Here is a 21,347-nt window from a genome sequence, read left to right as displayed (position 1 = left end):
AAATAATTCAGTATTTGTGACATTCCTTAAACACCTTTCTAATGGAACAGAACTGGTTTCAAATATTTATCAATTCTGGATATACTATCGCCCCCAAATTGAATACATACTGCCTAAAGGTAGAAAACTACAATTTGGCATCTTATTTGCTTTTATGTATCTTGTTATAAGGAGTCAAACAAAATAGGCCTGTAATTTCATTTTCCTTATTAATATAAACAGCCTTAGTTTTGTTTTTTTTTTTAAAGGTGACAATAGAAGTTGCCTAAATAATAGAAATATTAAATAGCATTCCTTGAGTTCTAGGTCAGTTTTTTTTTTTTCTCTCTGTACAGTTAGTTACCTGGTGAAAGTCCTTAATATCTCTTGTGTACCTCCTCCTTTAATTAAATATGACTAAGCTGCCTTTTCTTTGAGTAGAGGAAATGGCTGATCTAGCTATTATGCTAGAAAAACATGTATCTCACTCACTGGAAAGGTAAAGAAACTATCGTCCTTTGTTTCTTATTAAAAGTGAAAGGAAAATACAGGAAACCAAAGAAGGTCCATACCACTTCCCCAGGAAATCAAAGGTAGAGGCAATGAACTGAGCTTTAAATAGATCATTTTTCCCCCCATGGTAAGCAGGATAGTTTCTTATATTCTGTCCTATGCCAAATTTTAGAAAATGTATTATTTATTTTTGGCTTTCGCTTTTATGTTTCTAGGGACTGTGGAACACCCATCATACGAAGTTGAATATTAACTATATTATTTGCAGAATAATTAATATAATGGAGTCTTTAGGGAGATTGAAGGTTTAAACTGCTGAACTATTCCACAACACAAAGGGCTTACTATGTGCCAGACACTATTCTACATGCCTTATAGGTAGAGTTTAACTCTTTTAACCTTCACAACAACTCTGGATAGGAGGTATTATTGTCATTTTATCAACATTTTATAGATGAAGAAATTGATGCATGGAGAAAGCAAGTAGCTTGCCCAAAGTCACAAAGCTAGTAAATGTTACGGTCACAGCCTGAGCACACCCACCTACACACGCACCCGTAAGCACACTGCCTCCCAACCAATTAAGTGAGCAAACTCTGTGTCTCTGTCTTTATCTCACGTATGCAGACGCTCACACACATCCCTTTACTCCTCAACTCATTTAAATTAAGTAAATGACAGTTCCTACAAGTCTAAATATGAGACATTGTGCTAAGCTACTTCAGGAAATACAAAGATGAGTAATAAGCCTGATTTCATGGAGCTTATACTCTAATGGGAAGTAAAATAACTAGGCAGATGATATTAAAACAACAAAAATAATAAGTACAAAGCATAAGCAAGAGTAGAGGAGTTCAAGGAAGAGATCTAGTAATAACAATAGGGATAGAATCATAAGTGAGGCACACTTGGAGGGATTAATGAGAATATTTATGCCAGAGATTATAAACACCTTCAAGAGGGAGGAGCAATATGGGCACAGACATAGAAACCTGTAATTGATGTGTCAGGAAAGAGCCAAAATGTCCCATTTGACAGAAGAAAAGGACAGAAGTAAAAAAGAAATGCTAGAAAAATACATCATGAATTAATCCAGCAATTACTGTCTGTTATGTATACAGTACCTAAAGGACACATTCAATACATTTAAAGGATAATAAAGACTATAGTAAAAATGAAGTTAGCATATGTGAAAGAACTAGACACAGAGTCTGACATATAATAACTCTACTAACGTATCTGGATGAAATTTTGTGGATAAAATGTTAACAAGGAACTTCATAGTCACACAGAAAAGACCCACACAGTAAACATACATTCAATAACACAAACAGGTCTACAACACAATAGGGACACAAAGCATGGAATTATTGAAGTTGAACATATGGAGGGATGTATATTAGTGAGAACACCCCAGAAAAGGAGACTTCTGACCTAGACCTGAAAAATTCTGGGATGGTAAAAAAGAAAGAAGAGGCAAAGGAGGCTTTCAGGGAATTGAACTGTAGGAACTGAGGATTAAAAAAAGAAAAAAAAATCAATTTGTAGATAATAAAGTCATTGAATATTTTGAGCAGAGAGTAAACATCATTCATCCATTCACCTATCCATCCAACTATCCATATAGTCTGCTGATATTTATTAGTGCCTGCACATTCCAGGAGGTGTGCCAGGTTCTGAGAAACCAAATCCAGGAAGGCAGGTCCTTGCTTTCAAGAAACCTTTCTAGTCTATTAGGAAGGATGATCGTGTCAACAGTTCACTGCAGTCTAATATGACAGATATGAGCAAAGCGCCTGGAACAAAGAGTATGGATATCCACCTTAGAGTAGGGGGAGCTTCCAAAGTGGCATGGCTGACTGGCTTTCCAAGCAGTGGATGCCGTCTAGGAAAACAAAAACACATTGGGAAATAAAGTGTTGTGTAGTTAGGTTCTTTCTTTGAGAATGAGCAGAGTACAAAGAGATGAAGCCAGAAAAAAACAGTTCCTAAAGCTGGTCATGTTAATGGGATTTGAGATTTTAAACTAGAAGCAGTAACAATTCATGGAAGCATTTCAGACAAAGAGACAGAGGGAATGATTAGTTCTGTTTTTTTGTTTTTGTTTTTTGTTTTTTTTGAAAGAGCTCACTAGTCTAAGAACAACAGGATAGGTTGTTACTGAAGATAGGAAGACCAGTCAGAAAGTTGCTGCTGTAATTTAGGGAAGGGTTTGAACTTGAAATTGAAGAACAGAACTTGAAGTAAGAATGGAGAGAAGATGACATATAAAAAGATTCAGGTTTAGAATCCATGATTCTTACTGAATTACAATTTTGTTGGAAATGCAAGTCCAGATCTCCCCAGTATGAAGTAGTACTTAGCACCATTAGCCCCAAAATTGCTACCTGACGTGCTTAGAAAAATGTCACCCAGAGTGTAATCACATCAATGGATTTCTGTTGGTCTAAACAGTGGGTAACCCATTTTTTCAGGCTCATGCTTAAAGCTTCTGGACTCTAAACTACTACTCCAGAGTAGTTGCAGAACACTCCAGAGTGCCAAGATTCAGTTTGGTACTGATCTTATTTTGCAGTATTTACCTAGACACATTTCTTCAATAGTGTCACTTCTCTTTTCCCATATATTTCTACTATCCCCTGGTCAGCAGATTAAGAAAGCAAAAGCAGGACTCAACTATCAAAACATTCGATGAATTTGCATAACCACCTAACAAATGCAGACCTTCCAAACTAATTTACCTGACACATGATTATTATTGATCTCCTTGGGACTCCAGTCAGGCACAGTCTCTTGGCAGCTGGGTTTGAGTCCTGAGAAGAGAGGTGGGTCCTGCCATGACTTCAAAAAGGTTGAGAAGCACAGAAAGGAAGTATTTGGCATGTAATACCTAAAATTTTTGTCTACTGGGATACCAACTCAACATACAGAAATCTGCTCCATTTCTATACACTAATATTGAAGTAGCAGAAGGAGAAATCAAGAGAACAATCCCATTATTACTTGCACTTAAAAGTGCAAGTACCTAGATATAAACTTAACCAAGGAAGTGAAAGACCTTAACTCTGAAAACTGTAAAACACTGATGAAGAAATTGAAGATGACACAAAGAAATGGAAAGACCTCCCACGCTCATGGATTGGGAGGACAAATATTGTTAAAATGTCCACACTACCCAAAGCAATCTATGGATTTAATGTAATCTGTACCAACATACCAACAGCATTTTTCACAGAACTAAACCAAATAATCCTTGAATTTGTATGGAACCACAAAAGACCCTGAAATAGCCAAAACAATCTTGAGAAAGGAGAAGAAAACTGGAGGTATCACCATCTCAGATTTCAAGATACACTACAAAACTGCAGTAATCAAAACACTACTGTATGGGCACAAAAATAAGACACACAGATCAATGGAACAGCACAGGGAGCCCAGAAATAAACCAATGATTATACGGTCAATTAATCTTCAACAAAGAGGGAAGAATATGGCAATGGGAAAAAGAGTCTCTTCAACAAGTGGTGCTGGGAAAACTAGACAGCTACATGCAAAAGAATGAAACTGGACCACTTACTTACACCATAAACAAAAATAAACTCAAAATGGATTAAAGACATAAATGTGAGACTTGAAACCATAAAAATCCTAGAAAAGAACACAGGAAGCAATTTCTCTGACATTGGTTGTAGCAACATTTTCTACATATGTTTCCTGAGGCAAGGGAAACAAAATCAAAATAAACTAATTGGACTACATCAAACTTAAAAGCTTTAGGGGCACCTGGCTGGTTCAGTCGGTAGAGCACACAACTCTTGATCTTGGGGGCACGAGTTCAAGCCCCATGTTGGGCATAGAGCTTACTTGAAGAAAGAAAACGAAACAAAACAAAAACTTCTGCACAGCAAAGGAAACAAAAGGACAACCTACTGAATGGGAGAATTTATTTGTAAATGACATATCCAATAAGGGGTTAGTATCCAAAATATATAAAGAACTTATACAACTCAACACCAAAGAAAGCAAATAATACAATTAAAAAATGGACAGAAAATATGAATAGACATTTGTCTAGAAAAGACAACCAGATCTGGGGCATCTGGGTGGCTCAGTTAGTTGGGTGTCCAACTTCAGCTCAGGTCATGATCTCACGGTCCATGAGTTCGAGCCCCGTGTGGGGCTCTGTGCTGACAGCTTGGAGCCTGGAGCCTGCTTCAGATTCTGTGTCTCCCCCTCGCTCTGCCCCTCCCCTGCTCATGCTCTGTCTCTCTCTGTCTCAAAAATAAATAAAAACATTAAAAAAAAAAAAAAAAAGAAAAGACAACCAGATGGCTAATAGACACATGAAAAGCTGCTCAACACCACTAATCATCAAGGAAATGCAAATCAAAACCACAATGAGCTATCACCTCAAACATGTTAGAATGGCTAAAATCAAAAACACAAGAAAAAAGTATTGGTGAGGATGTGGAGGAAAAAAAAGAACCCTCTTGCACTGTTGGCAGGAATGTCAACTGCTGCAGCCACTGTGGAAACCAGTATGGAAGTTCCTCAAAATTTAAAATTAGTGGGGCACCTGGGTGGCTCAGCTGGTTAAGTGTCTGACTTCAGCTCAGGTCATGATCTCATGGTTTGTGAGTTCGAGCCCCACATCGGGCTCTCCGCTCTCAGCACAGAGTATGCTTCAGATCCTCTGAATCCTTCTCTCTCTGCCCCTCCCCCACTGGCACACTCACGAACATCCTCTCTCTCAAAAATAAACATTAAAAAAATTAGAATTACCATATGATTCAGTAATTCCCCTACTGGGTATTGACCCGCAGAATATGAAAACACTAATTTCAAAAGATGCATGCACCCCTATGTCATTGCGGCATTTATTTACAATAGCCCAAATATGGAAGCAGCCCAATGGTCCATAGATAGGTGATTGGATAAAGAAGAGGTGGTATATATGCACAATGGAATATTACTCAGCCATAAAAAAGAACAAAACCTTGCCATTTGCGACAACGTAGATAGATCTAGAGGTTTAATGTTACATGAAATAAGTCAGTTAGAGAAAGACAAATACCATATGATTTTACTCGTATGTGGAGTTTAAGGAACAAAGAAAAAGAGACAAACAAAAAACTCTTAAATAGAGAAAAAACTGGTAATTACCAAAGAGAAGGTGGGTGGTGGATTAAGTGAAATAGGTGATGGGGATTAAGAGTATGTTTATCATGACGAGAACTGAGTAATGCATGGAAATGTTGAGTCACTACATTGTACACTTGAAACTAAGATAACACTGTATGTTAATTACACTGGAATTAAAATTAAAAAATAATAATACAATAAAAAATCTTGTCTGCTTCCTGTTCTTATGAGATCTGAATACCAAAATTGCCTTTGGGAGTTTTACAAAATCTCTTGAAAAATAGCTTTGTCCCAATTTTAGTCCGAGCATAATATCTTTTTCTCTCTGACCATTCCTTTGAAAAAAAAATACAATACTCCTTAAGCTGAAAAACTACTTTATGAAAATCATAAGTTGTTTGGCTGTTTTTAGAACTAACTCCTCAATGCTTCTGCTTTTAGAAACAATACTAGTCTCAAGTTTAAAGGCACTGGTTAGATCAAATGAAAGCATTCTCACATGGCCTCAATGTGTAGCGAGATAAATGACAGAAATGCTTCCGTATGAGAACTAAGTTACGTGAAAATATAAACTAGTATTAGAGCATAAGGAAGATAAAAGAATTCAACCTTTTGAAAGGCTACATCATTCATTCATTTGCTTGCTCATTCAATAAAATACTGTGAAATAAGGTGAAAACCCACAGAGAATATAAAGATGGTTTCTCCAATGATCTAATAAAAGAATCATTAATTTTGATGACTATGGAAATATGTCTGAGTTCCAGAAGGAGCTTTAAATTTGGCTCTCATCCCAAAAGTAAAATATTAAAGAAAAATGGAACAGCTTTCTCAAGGAAGTGAAGACAGAAGAAAAAGGTATAAAGGTTGGGGAGGTAAGGACGGTATTTAATCAGTATTTCAAGAATCCCCCACTTGATTTAATAGTGCTTTCACTCATGTAGCAGTTGGAAGAAATTTCAGCCCCTTGATGTCTATGGTTATAAATAAAGGGAAATAAAGAGGTCTCAAATGCATAATTCTCTGTGGCTCGAAGTGCCAGCAAAACAAAGTCTGCTCTTAAAAAAAAAAAAAACGTGTGAGCAATCTTTCCATTTTCTACTGACCTTTTGACAAGCAAACAATTTCATAACTCACCAGAATTTTCAGTTTTCAAAAAGAAATACCACAAACATTTTGTCCTGTAAGTTTTCTTAAAATTTTAAGATAAGGTATATTTTGAAGGTTACCAACTGTTTGCATTAGGCTCAAAGTATTAATACATGAGCTGTGACTTCAAGAAATCCTCTTGGTTCTTACGCCCAGAATTGGGCAATGCCTTTCTGCTTTCTACAGTCCACAACTATTTAATTAGCATACTTTTGGCTGTTATTCTAATTTAGATGAGGATGAACCTTTCCTTTTAATTTCTCATTTGTGAATGGATATAGGAGCATTATAAATAGCTAGATTTCTGGAACACAAAATGTCCATGTTAGTGGTAAAAACCGTATTTCCCCCTTTAGTGCCAAAAAATCATTCAGAATATATTTTATTTAAGAAATAGGAAAAGGGCTTTAATACTTCCAAAGTCAAAAGTTAAGAAGCTAAGCACTTAGCACTTAGATAAGCAGAGTACTTCATAGAGAAAAAAAAAAAAAAAAAAAAAGGGAAACCCACTGTTACAGTTAATTTACCAGTGTCAAAAGATGAAGACCATCAAAAGTATATACCAACATTTTATAGGTCTCATTTCACCAGTGAATGTATAAATATAGACATTTAAAAAGGGGATAAAAACAATAATCTATGTGTAAGTGATCACTCCTCTCCTTTAATACTCAGCCAGGATTCTGCCTACATTCAAGGACATTCTGAGGGTGCTCACCAAAGTTTGTGTCTGGGGAGGAAGTATCTAAAGGAAATCATGTTTATCTAGCTACTTCGTGATAACACTTCTATAGCTTGTTTACACAAGATCCTCATTTCTATATCTTGTTTACACAACTCAAACTCTGTGCAATGATACAAAGAAAACCTGAAGTGGGGTGCTAAAGTATTCTCTTCAGCTGAATATCAGTTCTCAACCAAGCTTACTAACCACCTCCTCTAAGAAGCAGTCCCTGATTCATTCAATCATGAAGCAACTGTTACCCTCTCTGAATTGTCAGGAAAACTTATTTATGCCATTTTTAAAGTCTCTATCCCTTTCTGCCTCTTATTTTGTATACGTGCCCTAGGTGTGTACTAAGTTATAAAAAAGATACGAGCTTCTGAGAGATTCCATCTTCTATACCTCTGCTTCTTAGAGGTAAACTATTTAACTCAATGAATGCTCATCAAATAAATAATAGTATGACTGCTATTTGCTTTATAGTAACATAAAACTATTTAGTAACTAAGGCATACTTTTGGTGGCTAAACAGAAAAATTAGCAATCAAAACATTTATCAAATATGCTCAAGTACAGTCTCAAAATATTCAAGTAAAATCTATACCATATGGAACTAGAGGTAAGACGAGGTCATTCTTCAAAAATGGATGCAGATGATAATAATGATTTGTACTTACTTGTCTCCAAAAAACTTTCTCCAGAACTCAGCAGCGTCTGCTTTCGTGATACGAAAGTTATCTCCCTGGAATTGCCCATTAGGAAAGATTGCTTTAATTTCTGCCAGCATGTGACTGAAGATAAGGGACAGTTTGGTGAGATTTCGTCTGTAGACATAGAGGGGGGAAAATGAAAAAAAAAATATATAGGCACATGTTAAGTTTTAATGGGAATACATATTATGAAAAATAAAATTATGAATAGTATTAACATAGGTCTTAGTGGCTGATCGTGAACCTCAACTGAATAATGCATCTAAAATCAACGTTCATATAAACTATACATTTAAATTCCTAAGAGGCTTTCATTTTATATTTATCCATGTATTCATTCAACATAAACAAGAACAAGATAAATTACATGATTTCAATGAGCTCACAGCTTAATGGGAGAGGTAAAAAAAAATCATAATCAAATATAAATGCTGAACACAAAAGTCAGAGTGACTATTTCTACATGAGGAAGAAAGGAAAGATTAATAATCATCAGAGGAGGATCTAGGGAAAATTAAGTAGTTTGACGGATGAAAGACTTGGAGTGAAAGGGAGGAAGGGAAGGGAAGGAGAAGGTATCAGGGTATTAGCAACAGCTTCTATACAAAAGTACAGAGGGATGAAATAGAACTATTTATGTCATTTCCAGGTTTAGCATGGCTAGAGAAGAGCAGAAAAAGATGGAAGAAAATGGCATGACACAGGATGAGAAAGTTTGGTGAGGACGTGAAATAAAGAGGCATCTGGAACAATGACCAAACTTTTTGTCAAATACGCTTCTACTCCCACTAAGAAATGAGAGTTTCTTTTTTTTTTTTTTTTTAATTTGAGGAGTAATTTAATTGTATTTTATGTGCAGGCAAAACAAAATTAGTTTCCATTATCTTTTGCTTTGATTACCTGTGTTTCTATATAATATTCATTTACAATGGGTATTTTTTTTCTTACAAATGTAAATCCCCTCTCTCAATTATTTTTTTTAATGTTTATTTATTTTTTTTAATTTATTTTTTAATATATGAAATTTACTGTCAAATTGGTTTCCATACAACACCCAGTGCTCATCCCAAAAGGTGCCCTCCTCAATACCCATCACCCACCCTGCCCTCCCTCCCACCCCCCATCAACCCTCAGTTTGTTCTCAGTTTTTAACAGTCTCTTATGCTTTGGCAGAAATGAGAGTTTCTGATGATGGGCTCCAGATATGCTCATATTTCAGAAGCTCCTTGAGCAATTCTACTGTACTCCCCTTGTGAGGAGCTACTGCTAGAAGGAACAGGGAACCAAAATGGATTAAAAAGACGGAGCACATGATTAAATCTGTTTTAGGAAAAAAAGTTATGGTACACGGCACCCAGGTGGCTTAGTAGGTTAAGCGTCTGACGCTTGATTTTGGTTCAGGTCATGATCTCCCGGTCTGTGAGTTCGAGCCCCACACCGGCTCTGTGCTTACAGCACAGAGCCTACTTGGGATTCTCTCCCTCTCTCTCTGCCCCCCCTCCCCCCACCCTGGCTTGTGCTCTCGCTCTCTCTAAATAAATAAATAAACATTAAAAAAAAAAAAAGACAGACAAAGTTATGGTGGTATGAAAAAAGTGGTTTAGAATGTTGGGAAAGGCAGGTGTTATCTTCACTGTAATTACCATGGTAAGTTCTGGGGATTCTGGCAGGGTTTAAAACATGATTCATACTTCAGAATACTACTATCACCTGCACTCGTTCCTGCCACTTCATAAGAACTTTATAACATGCTAATCAGCCCAAAACTGCTGGAGTTAACCAGTAAAGAAGCAATGAAACACAAAAACACTAAAGAGCTCTTCAATTTTGAACTGACCATGCTTCTTTATATTCCTGTTTACTCAGAATCACCAGAACTCAGTAGATACATATATATAATATCTTTCCATTTTGAAGCTTCAGCTGCTTTTGTGTGTGTGGTGAGGGGCCAAGGGTGAGGAGAAGGGGGAGGCAATTGCTTTAGGACTAAACATAGAGGATAATTAACAGAAAAAGCCATCATATTTGCAATGCATTTAAAACTATACAATATTTCAATAAGCCTATGACACTAAGAGATATGGTTCTTTACCCCGTTTTCATGCATGTATTTGTGTTTAATGACTCTCAAATAACAAGCAAAAACATGTTAGGTACCAAAGACATCACACAATATGCACCTGTCAATAATGTCAATGAGTATCACTCTTTCTAAAACATTTAGAAAAGGAACCTATAACTTCCCATGTAAGATGAATACAGAATAAAGGAAGGTACTCATGATAAAAAGCAGGAAAAATAGGAATGAAAGGAAAACAATAGTATAAAGTACTCTATACCTCAATGAATTCACCTCTATTGGAAAACCAAAACTGTCCCAATTTCCATAATGTTTATAATCTATGAGAAGACTTATGACAAAGAGGAATCAGAACTTTAGGCCATATTTTAATGCTTAGCAACAGTAAACAATCTGCAAAGTCATTACGGTTATACATAATATTCCATTATTTTCTTTCTTAGATTCAGCCACACTGCCACACCATTCAGCCTAATCCAAATGTGAAAGTTCTTTAGTCAACTTTGATCTTATCATTTATGTCAATACATCCTCATTTAGTATGTATGGTAGATACAAGAAATTCAGTTGTAAGAAATGAAAACGGAACTATAGAACTAGATCAAAGGGAAGAAATGTGGCCAGTACAAGCTGCAACTGACTTTTGAAATTTGAGTTGAAGGAAGAACATAAAGTCATGTTAGAAAATCTGCAACAAATTTACTTATATAATTAGGCAAAAGGGTTAATTTTCCACCAAACTTCCAATTGATAGATACAGGGGAAAAAAAAAAAGAAAACATCAATATGGCTATAATTAGGGTAAACCAACTGTTCCTTATGTCTGAATTGGTTGCTCTCCATCCACTTATGCCTTTGTTCTTTAATCATATCCAAATGTTTTTCATTTTTATTTGTTAGATCTAAAGTCTGAAGCACAATGCCAGTGATTACCCATCTCAGCTATGTGATCAACTACACTTTAAAGCAGAACTACTAACATTTTATCTTTTATAATTTACAGTCTAGAAGCTGTAGTAATCACTAGTACCTATATAAATTAAATAATCAGTTTTAAATTATCAAATGTAGGTAAGAGTTCAACTTTCTTAATTCCTGCAAGTGGATCACCACATTGTTTTTTACATTTTGCATAAACTAAGGCAGTGGAAAAAGATATAGTTTTGCCTTTAGTCTTTAAAGAAACTTAAATTCAAGTTGTTAAAAATATGTGAATGCAACAGTGTTGTATTACCTTAATTTTCACAGATGAGAATATATATTTGTATTTATTTTATATCTAGTTTTTAAATACATGCACATACCATACACATGTAAATGATCACCTTGGAAATGCATTATTTAAAAGATCAGTTTTTAGAAGTTGTAATTCACAACAAGATATGAACTGACATCTAACTGTACTATCCAATGTCATTTAAATTTATTATCACAGCATATGGTTTTTGTCTTTTCAATAACGGTGGGGCTTTGTTGTTGTTTAATATTATTTTGCTATACATTACGTGCTTTAATTCTCCTTCTCACTTTTTTTAAATAACTTCCAATTTTGAAAACAAAATCCAAGAATATAATTATCTCTAACCATTTAGCCACAGGAGGAAGAAAGGCAACAACAATACATCTTCTTTCTAGATGAAATGTTTTTTCCTTATTATGAAAAATTTCCATACTTGGCCAATTTCCCCTAGGCCCACTGATTGCTGCTCATCATAACACCAAAATGATGAGTGGTTAATAAAGGATTTGATTATTACTAATTAAGAGTGTATTTCTATCATCAAAACTCCCCTACCCCAAAACATCTAAAAAAGTAAAAAAGCTCGTCCACAGACTCAATAACCTTGTAAACGTAACTTTAATTTTACAAAGAATTCTGCAACACTTTCACATCAGAGACATTTTGACTAATTACTACATCTCCCATTAATCAGCACAAGCTACGCCATTTTTAATACTGGTTTTGTGTGAAATTTCGTTTATTAAGAAATAAGCTTCAGAAAAGGAGTATCTTGAAATACCAAGTGATCAAAAAGTAGCTTCCAGATGGCAATACTGGGTAAACCAGTAAAGATGCTGATATTAGAGGAAACTTGAATAAGAGGAAGGAAGGGTGGATGAGAAGGAAAGCAAGCTGCATTATTTTAAAAAGGATGCATCAGCAGTGTCAATATTGCCCATGCAGCAAGGTACCTCTTTTTTTCCTGGATTCAGCCACCTAATATTGTATTTCTTCAAAACAGTATGAATCAATTTCTCCAAAAGTCAGATTACATTACTGCACAGAATGTGAGGTTGAACCAGAGGGAATTAGCATGACTTCTGGAAGGATGGAGTTTCCCTGTTTAGAAGTAAGTCTCAGTAGCCTAAAGTGGCTACAGCCAACATCCTAAGAGACTGGAGGCACATGATGATGAGGGATAATACAATCCTGCCCTTAATAAACACAGCACATCGTATGGGAAAAAGAGACATGAACAGATTATTATGATGCAATACGGCGGGGTCAACACACCGAACACATAGCCGTCTTGACATGATAAATTAAATTTGAAAAATGCATAAAAAATATATCAGGATTCGATTAGTAGCCTCCACTAAATGTGAGAGAGACACAAAGAATGTGATCTAATCAGACTGCATATAGTCCTTGCATTTTTTTCAAGAAACATCTGTGTCATAAATCAAGGAAAAAATAAAAAGCTTTTAATGCTGAATTAGTGAAAAACTTCATATGACACTTTATATTAGTGAGGTCTAAAGTTTGTGGGCATGTACTACCTTTGGTAGAAGAAAACGGGACCATTTTTTATCTAAAAACTATTAATTCAATTCTCACATTTAAAAAGTAGAACATGCTCTTCTTAATCTTTACAAGGTGAAACAAATTCAACATGAAAAGAAAGGCAGGACATAAAGAATATAAACAGTAGCACTTAAAATGAGACTCACGTCCAGTTAAAGAGCAATTTCCATTCACTGTATTTCTAATGTAGTGCCCTCCAAGATGGGTGTATAGAGTTATTTCACACTGTTTTTGACCTTGGGAACATTTAGATTCCTAAGAAAGTGAAGAGACTAGGCTGATGTAAGCCTTGCCTTTCATTTCTCCCTCGTGGGAACAGACTATTATTAAGATGGATCCTGAGAGCCTTAAATTAAACTGGATCTTACCCATTCCCTGCCCAAATGCTTTAAAGTTTCCAATATTTCCAAGGGAGTGTGAGGCAGAGCTTCCAAGTCCAAATACCAACAAACACTCAGAGTCCACCCCAAGTCATGAGAGGAGTAAAGAGTGTGAGCAGAAACTAACCTGAGTTGCAGGGGAAACGATAATTTTTCAAGCTTCCCCATGTTACTTCTTAGAAACTGAAGTGCTCGCTTAAAAAGGAATTTAGCAAACCATGTCAGTCCCCAAAATGCACTAAGTTGGATAACAAAGGAAAGACTTTTTCCTTTGCTAAAGAATGGATCACCTACCACTAACATGGCTGGGAAAGCCAAGCCCTACCTTGTGGCTGGGGAAGATGAACGCCGGGCATCCTTTGATCTCGATGTGGCATATACTCCTGAATGTGTTGCCTGCAAAGGTCTATTAAGAAGAGCAAGACGCCATCTCTCAAATTAAGGATGTTGCTCTCACAGTAAATAGATTTCCTTTCCAAAACAGTTTTAAATGGACAATTTACAAATGGCTTACTTAAGCCTAACTCAAGCATGAAATATGCCTATTATGTTCAAATATAATATCCTTTGACAAATTCCCAGGTGATATTCAAAAGATATTCTGCTTCATCTGTCAACTATTCTATATTAAGGAGTGTGGCCCTGAAATGGACAGTACTAGGTTTATATGTGTACTCTTGAACAAGTCGCTGAAGCAGTCTGCATCAGTTTCCTCACCCTCAAAATTTTAAATAAAAATGCTTGTCCCACTGAGTTGTCACGAGTAAATAAGGCATGTAGGTAAGACCCTAACACATCAGAATTTTAAAACAATAATTAAGAGTTATTATTAGTTCTACCCACCACCTCTGTTTAAAAGTGTAAGTATCTATCATTAGTCTTTCTTTCTTCTCCCATATATTATTGTTCATTAAATTGAGGGTCAACTTTAAGGCAAAAATCATCATTCTCACTTTATCAAGATCAACAGTTGTCAATGGTAGCCCTTTACACTTCCACGGCAAGCAATAGACAAGAACTGGGTTCATCCATTCAGTCATTTATTCCACAAATCTTGAGTATCTATATATACTAGGTTTGGTTTAGGCACTGATAATGCAAGGATGATGGCACAATCCTACTCTTCATAAATTTAGGGGGCTTAGACATCTCCAATGGCACAGGACAATGCAGTGGGAATAATGCTGTGAAAGAACCAGAACAAAGGTGGTAATCAGTGAGGGAAGCAGAGGAGTTTACAACTTCTGGGGTGACGCAGAACTGACCAGAACGTAGCCCTGCAATGGGTAGGTACAGTAAGGCGAATGGGACTTCACCTAGGAATTAGATAACTCCAAGGTTGAATGGGGTCATTTGTGTGGATTTTGAAATTTCTTATGATTATGACAGTTTACATAAAGATAATAACTACAACAAACCTTATGTCAATATATTCAAAAAGGCTTCCAAAAGAATTGCTTTAAGGTCAGTTCTTTTAACTTTGTGGCAATGCCAAAGTGGGATTAACAACATCTCTTCGAGGATTTCAAGTTTTATGTGGAAAATTTATGATGAGGACATACTTCAGTACGATATCACTAGTACTTTCAACTGGTTTAAAGGCTTAACAATATCCACTTCAATAAAGAAAACTCTTTACTATTGGACGTGTTTTGATTAAACCTAGTCTTTAACAAGTATCCTTTTGTAAAAGAAATCTTAAAATGTAGACCAGTCTATCACTTGAGAGAGAAAAGAAAAAAATCCATTCCTACATCCTTTTTTATTTAAGATAAAATACAATGAAAGTTCTGTGAACTAAGTAAAGTCATCGTCGCTGTGAGATTCATACAGAAGCAACAAGAACACAGAACTTTGTTTTCTTTGTTAGGTTCTTTTTCAAAAGAAACACTAGAAGTTCAAACTATCCTTTGATGACCCGGCGTAATGTGATAAAAGACAAGTCTCATCAACAAAGTGAACTCTGAAGCAACTCTTTTTCTTTTTTTTTTTAATCTAGATTTATTTTTTTGTTCTTTGCAATTCCTTGTAAACTACCAAAAAAAAAATTACAGTGAAGTAGTAATCTGAATTACTCAATTAGAAGTATTGTTTCCAATGGAAAATTCTTAATTATCTTTCACTTGTTACACTCCCTACCCCATAATTTTTATTTTTCATCACATTTGACACTTCAAAGGTGGTTTTTGTTTTGGTTTTACTTAATAAAATATGGTTTAAATTTTTTCCTAAAATATTTCCTTCAGGGATTTCTGCCATCTGTGGGACAAAGCTACCTTCCTCCATTTCTTTTTTTGGTTTTTAAGTTTATTTATTTTGAGACAGAGAGCATGCACGAGTGGGGGAGGGGCAGAGACAGAGGGAGGGAGAGAATCCCAAGCAGGCTCCACGCTGTCAGCTTAGAGCCTGATGTGGTGCTCGAACTCACAAACCGTGAGAGCATGACCTGAGGTGAAACCAGGAGTTGGACCCTTAATGGATGGAACCACCCATGTGTCCCCCCTTTGCCATTTCTTTCACCATTTCTGTGTGCTCTCCTCCAGCTATTCAAATTGTCTCCTGCTTTCTCTGCTCCACACCTTGGGGTGACCCATCCTTTCCTTCTCTCTGATACAAAGCTTCCATGCCTCAGCCTATTGAGCTTCCACTTGTACCAATTTTATCTCAAAGTACTCGCATGCTGGGGCGCCTGGGTGGCTCAGTTGGTTGGGTGTCCGACTTCAGCTTAGGTCATGATCTCACAGTCTGTGAGTTCAAACCCCGTGTTGGGCTCTGTGCTGACAGCTCAGAGCCTGGAGCCTGCTTCAGATTCTCTGTCTCCCTGCTCTCTGCCCCTCCCCTGTTCATGTTCTATCTCTCTCTGTCTCAAAAATAAAAATAAAAACATTAAAAAAAAAAGTACTCCCATGCTATCTTTCCTGTATTCCTTTCTCAGGTGTGATCTATCACACGTCCACCACTTTACATTACCTGCCACAGCCCAATAGTCTCTCTGAAGAGCAGCATGATTATGTATATACACATTGCATTTCACTTCCATCAGAGCAAAACTCTTTTTTTTGGAGAATGAAAAGTCTTATTATATTTTTAAAAGCTTCTTATGCATAATAGATATTCAATAAGTGTTATATTTAAGGCTCATGACATTTTTTAAGAACTATAAATAAGAAAGTTTTTCCTGACCCCAAAACAGTGCCAATGAACAGATACAAATAGAAGCAGTATATAAAAACAATAGAAATGCCACACAGTAAGGCATCAACTTTCCAAACTTTGATGAAAAGAAATTTTACTGAAAGCTGCTTTAAGAATTAAAAATCTGGGGGCACCTGGGTGGCTCAGTCGAGTTAAGCCTCCAACTGTTAATTTCAGCTCTGGTCATGATCTCACGATTCATGGGTTCAAGCTCCACATTGGGCTCTGTGCTAGGAGCGTGGAGCCTACTAGGGCTTCTCTCTCTCCTTTTTCTCTGCCCCTCCCCTGCTCACATGCTGTCTCTCTTTCTCAATATAAATAAAGACTTAAAAATAAAGAATTAAAAATCAGGGGGTTGACTCTAAATTAGAAAAACAACATTTGTTCTAGAAGTCCTAAGATCTTTCCTCCCTTATCTTTTTTAATTTTCCTTGTGAATGGAAATATCACACCAGCAAGCTAAAGGAAATTAGTGCTATATCCCCCATGTATAGTTTCCAGAACCTCAATTAAATTGAACATTTGCCGTACTTTCTGAGGAAGCATAACATAGTTTCCCATCACATTACTTGTTCCTGACAGTTACTTCCTCCTTTGGCTCTGGAAATTTTCCTAATTGATACCTCTGCCCCACTTCAACGCTGCTCTCTTGGAGCAAGTAAAAGATAAACGAGAATAAAGTTCTAGTGCTCGTGTTGTGCATGACCAGCAGAAGAAAACTAAAATCACAAGATATTTTTTACATCTCTTCTCCTTGGGTTAGAATTATCTTTATTCAAATGGTTGGGGGAAATACAAACACGGTTTTTCCAAGCAATTCTCACTTATTTTTGGTATAATCTCATGTGGATACCACATTATAACACACTGAATGTGTATGTGCATGTGTATGACATAAAAGAGAGAAGGGGAAAAAGGATAATAAATAGTATGCTCAGTATAGTCTTAGTTCTATTAAAAAGCTGAATATCACATTATAGATAAATAGAAAAAAACTATAGGATATACACAAAAAGATACAAACAGTAGTAATCTCTGGGTAATTTACAAATGGTTTCTTTATAATTTTGTCTTTAAATTTTCCAATTTTCAACAAGAAACAAAAATGTCTTCGGAGAGTCATTATACTGATCTTCTCGAGCAAATCTGTGATGTACGTATCAGACAGTGAGTAGAATTCCACACCCACTGCAATGTCCCCATCCTGTGACAGGCCCCACTGGCATCTAGGCTGCTTTGGCTTTCAAGTCAAGTCAAGCAGCATCTCCAGTACAGTCACCCCAAACCTCTTGACCATTGATTCCCAATTTTCTAAAATGCATTAGCCTTTTGACCACAGTACAGCCACCAATGGCACACTAGTACTTTCCCAAATCCCTCTCTAACAGAAGAACTCAATTACAATTTCACATTTTTAGAGCATTAAGCAGGGACTACAAAGGTCAAATAATCGAATACTGCTAAACAGAATAAGGAGTCATCTCAATCTGTTTCAGTCTCATTATCTTTAAATGTAGTTGGTGATTTTATCTCCTACCTTTAAAATAGTCTGCTTAAAAAACACAATTCAAGTGGAGTTACTTCTCAGGAGCACAGTTTGATAGTTATACAGACAAGTTAGTACGTCACATATATTCTTTGTCATGAAACAGCGTGAAAGTAATTTCTAGTTACATATGACCAAAAGATTCATTACCCACATTTTTTTCTTCAGCTTACCAAATATATGATATGTATACATGGCAATGAGTCAAGAGAAGGGAGTTAATTTAGAGCCTCACAGAGAAATGCTAAGGTTTTTAAAGCAATGAATATAGTGAGACATTTTTTTTTCTTTCAAAATGAAAAACAAAAAGGTAAAGCAATCATACGAAGACATGGCTGTCACACGTCTGTTAGCAGTATGATTTCCCTGGACCACTGTACACTTTTTAAACTTTCTGAACACAGAAACGAGAGATACATTAAAAAAAAATTTTTTTTAAGGTCTAAGATTTTCTTAAACTGGTGAAAGTTCAACTGGATTTAACTTATTCTGTAGCTGAGTGGGGGTGATGGGATCTTCTAGACAAGTGGTTTCTACATTTCCAATAACAAGCCTCATGAAGGAAATACTATAATATAGTAGAGGAAAACAGGACACTGGTAGTGTAGGGTTCTAGACGCAGCTCTGTCTGTCTCATTGCTCCATGATATGAAAAAACAGCTGAAAACTTCTTATTCAGATTTTTCCCCACTATAAAATGAGGTGATTGTGGTACATCATTTCTGAGGTCCCATACCATTCTATAAATCTATCATCACTTTTATTCCAGCCGGTAGGAGGTGACTAGATAGACCGGGCACAAAAAAGCCCATATGATTTAGATAAAAATTGTGAATCCATTTTATAGCCTGCAACCAATATGAAGTATAAGGTGCTATATAATCTCTCCAATTTACAAACTTCCTTTAATATGCCTCCATCTGGGACTACAGAAATCCTTAAGTCAGGATACAAAAACCGAACATAGAATTGAAGTTACAGTAAATACAAAAAATCATTAGTATATTTGGAAGCTGTAATTTTTATTGTTCTTTACCATAATAGGCGTCTCTGACATTTATCTTTTTTCAACAAAGAAATCCTTGAACAACATTGGCTCTCAACAGAAAGAAAACCGCAAAGCAGCAGAAGTAACAACAAAAAAGACAATGTAAAAGCTCTGTGTTTCATGTTAATGAATAGTAAACTCTAGAATATTGAAACCATATGAAAAATGTAGACTTCTAAAATAGAATATGCCCACTGGGAAACTTATGGTTTAAAAAGTCACTTTTATTTATTTGTTCTTGGTAAGGAAATGTGCTAATATGTGTAGTAAGCATAGGATAACAACAGGTCTAAGAATTTTAACTTTCATCTCAATCAAGAGTTTAGAAATATCCAAATTTAGGGAGACTATTATGTTTACCACATGGTGGCTGATCAATAATATGAATCAAATCCCTTTACTATTTCAGTATGATTGCAAACAGAATAACGACCACATCAATAAAACTCCTTCAGATTTTGGTTTTGGAGTAGAAAGACAAATAGATCGAACCTACCTATACTCTGAAGGCAGTATATTACATTAGTTAAAAGGGGCAGCTCCAGAGTCAAACTAACCTCGACCTGAGTTTAAACCATTTAGTACCACTGAATGACCTTGAGTACTAAGCTATACCTTTTAAACCATGGTTTCCTCATCTCTTGAGATATGAATTATATGAGGACTAATCTCATTGGATTTGTGGAGGATTACAGATAGCCAAAAATTCTTTACCACTCCTCCCATCATGGAGTGGTTTCTACTTCCCTTCCCCTTGCACCTGGACTAGGCTATGCCTCACCTTGATCAATAGAATGTGGTAGAAATGACACTATATAAATTCCCAAGCTAGGCCTTAAGAGATCTGCAGTTTCTGCCTTTGCATCTTAGAAAACGTTCTTGGCATTTAGCTGCCATGCTATAAGGATGCCCAAGAAGTCATGCAGAAAGACCCAGTGTGTTCCCAGCTGCAAGGCAGTAACACATGCTAGGTATGTGAGGGCACTGGACCTTCCAGTTGAGCCAGTACTCAAGCCAACATCATATGAAGTCAACCTACCAAATCATAACAAACAATAATTGTTGTTAAATTAATCCACTAAGTTTTGTGGTGGCTTGATATGTGGCAGCAAATAATTGGCTTAGGAAACTGACACATAGCAAGCATTGGATAAATGTTAATCATTATTACTAGTATTATTAAGTACTATCAACTTATTATGATAATCATTATCATCATCAATAGCAGCAGTTGAAAGGACTGGACACTCTTCTGTCAATATGAATAAATGACATGGATTAAAAAACATCAAACTTGTTATTTAAAAGCTGTATTTCTACCTAACAAAGTATTTTTACACATTAGAAATTATAAAGTTTTCAAGCACTATATTTTCTCTGATACTAAAACCAACCAATCAAGAGATATTTTTAGACAAAATCTGGACTAACTGAAAGCAGCCTACTCTAATTTGGATCGGAAGGAATTTACTACAGTTAATTTCCCAAACATATTTATTTATATAGCCACACAATGAACTGAACTGTGAAAACACCATTAGGTTAATCCACTGATTTATACTGACAACAGACTTAATTTCTACAAGTAAATGCTCAAAGGTAGAGAATCCCCTTAGTATTATTATATGAATGTAAAATGTACGCAAAGACCTGAAATGTTTACAGCCTGTAGAGAAAGGTCTTTTAATTGAGCTGCCACTTAAATCCCGTGTGTTCGGAAGACAACTTAACGTAACTAGATTTGACATATGTCTAGATAAGAAATCATCCTGGGTTTTGGCTTATCTACTTCTATTCACTGGGGTCTCTGCTTAAAAGTCAAGCACTATTAATAACCCCTTACTTATCAACACTGAAGTATACACACTGATTTTTTTATTTAAGCATAATTCTTTCAGCTTTCAGCTGTACCTAAATCATCATTATAATGTCACTTGTGAAGACATTTAAGAGGGCTGCTAACAGATCACTGTACCTGTCTACCATGTAAATGCTTTTTAGTGAAATTGTTATTCAACAGATGTACTGGTATACCCAAAACTTGCAAAATTTAATTTATACACTAAGCACAAGAA

At 35.9% G+C, this 21,347-nt stretch overlaps 1 protein-coding gene across 5 annotated transcripts in view; it reads right to left on the bottom strand.

Moving 5' to 3' along the window:
• Positions 1-21,347, bottom strand: part of CBLB (Cbl proto-oncogene B) — a 214,784-nt gene that overhangs the window by 114,639 nt on the left and 78,798 nt on the right. For 4 of the 5 annotated variants that reach the window (XM_058731522.1, XM_058731523.1, XM_058731521.1 and 1 more), the window contains exon 4: positions 8,185-8,331. In XM_058731522.1, coding sequence (XP_058587505.1) covers positions 8,185-8,331 — 147 coding nt within the window. Of the gene's footprint in view, positions 1-8,184; positions 8,332-10,556; positions 10,581-21,347 lie in introns of those variants that run through there. The other variant, XM_058731525.1, reaches the window with a different exon arrangement.

This window comes from Neofelis nebulosa, chromosome 5, assembly GCF_028018385.1.
Source record: "Neofelis nebulosa isolate mNeoNeb1 chromosome 5, mNeoNeb1.pri, whole genome shotgun sequence".
Taxonomy (NCBI): domain Eukaryota; kingdom Metazoa; phylum Chordata; class Mammalia; order Carnivora; family Felidae; genus Neofelis; species Neofelis nebulosa.
The sequence above is the reverse complement of the archived record's forward strand: the minus strand, read 5'-3'. Positions and strand labels throughout refer to the sequence as shown.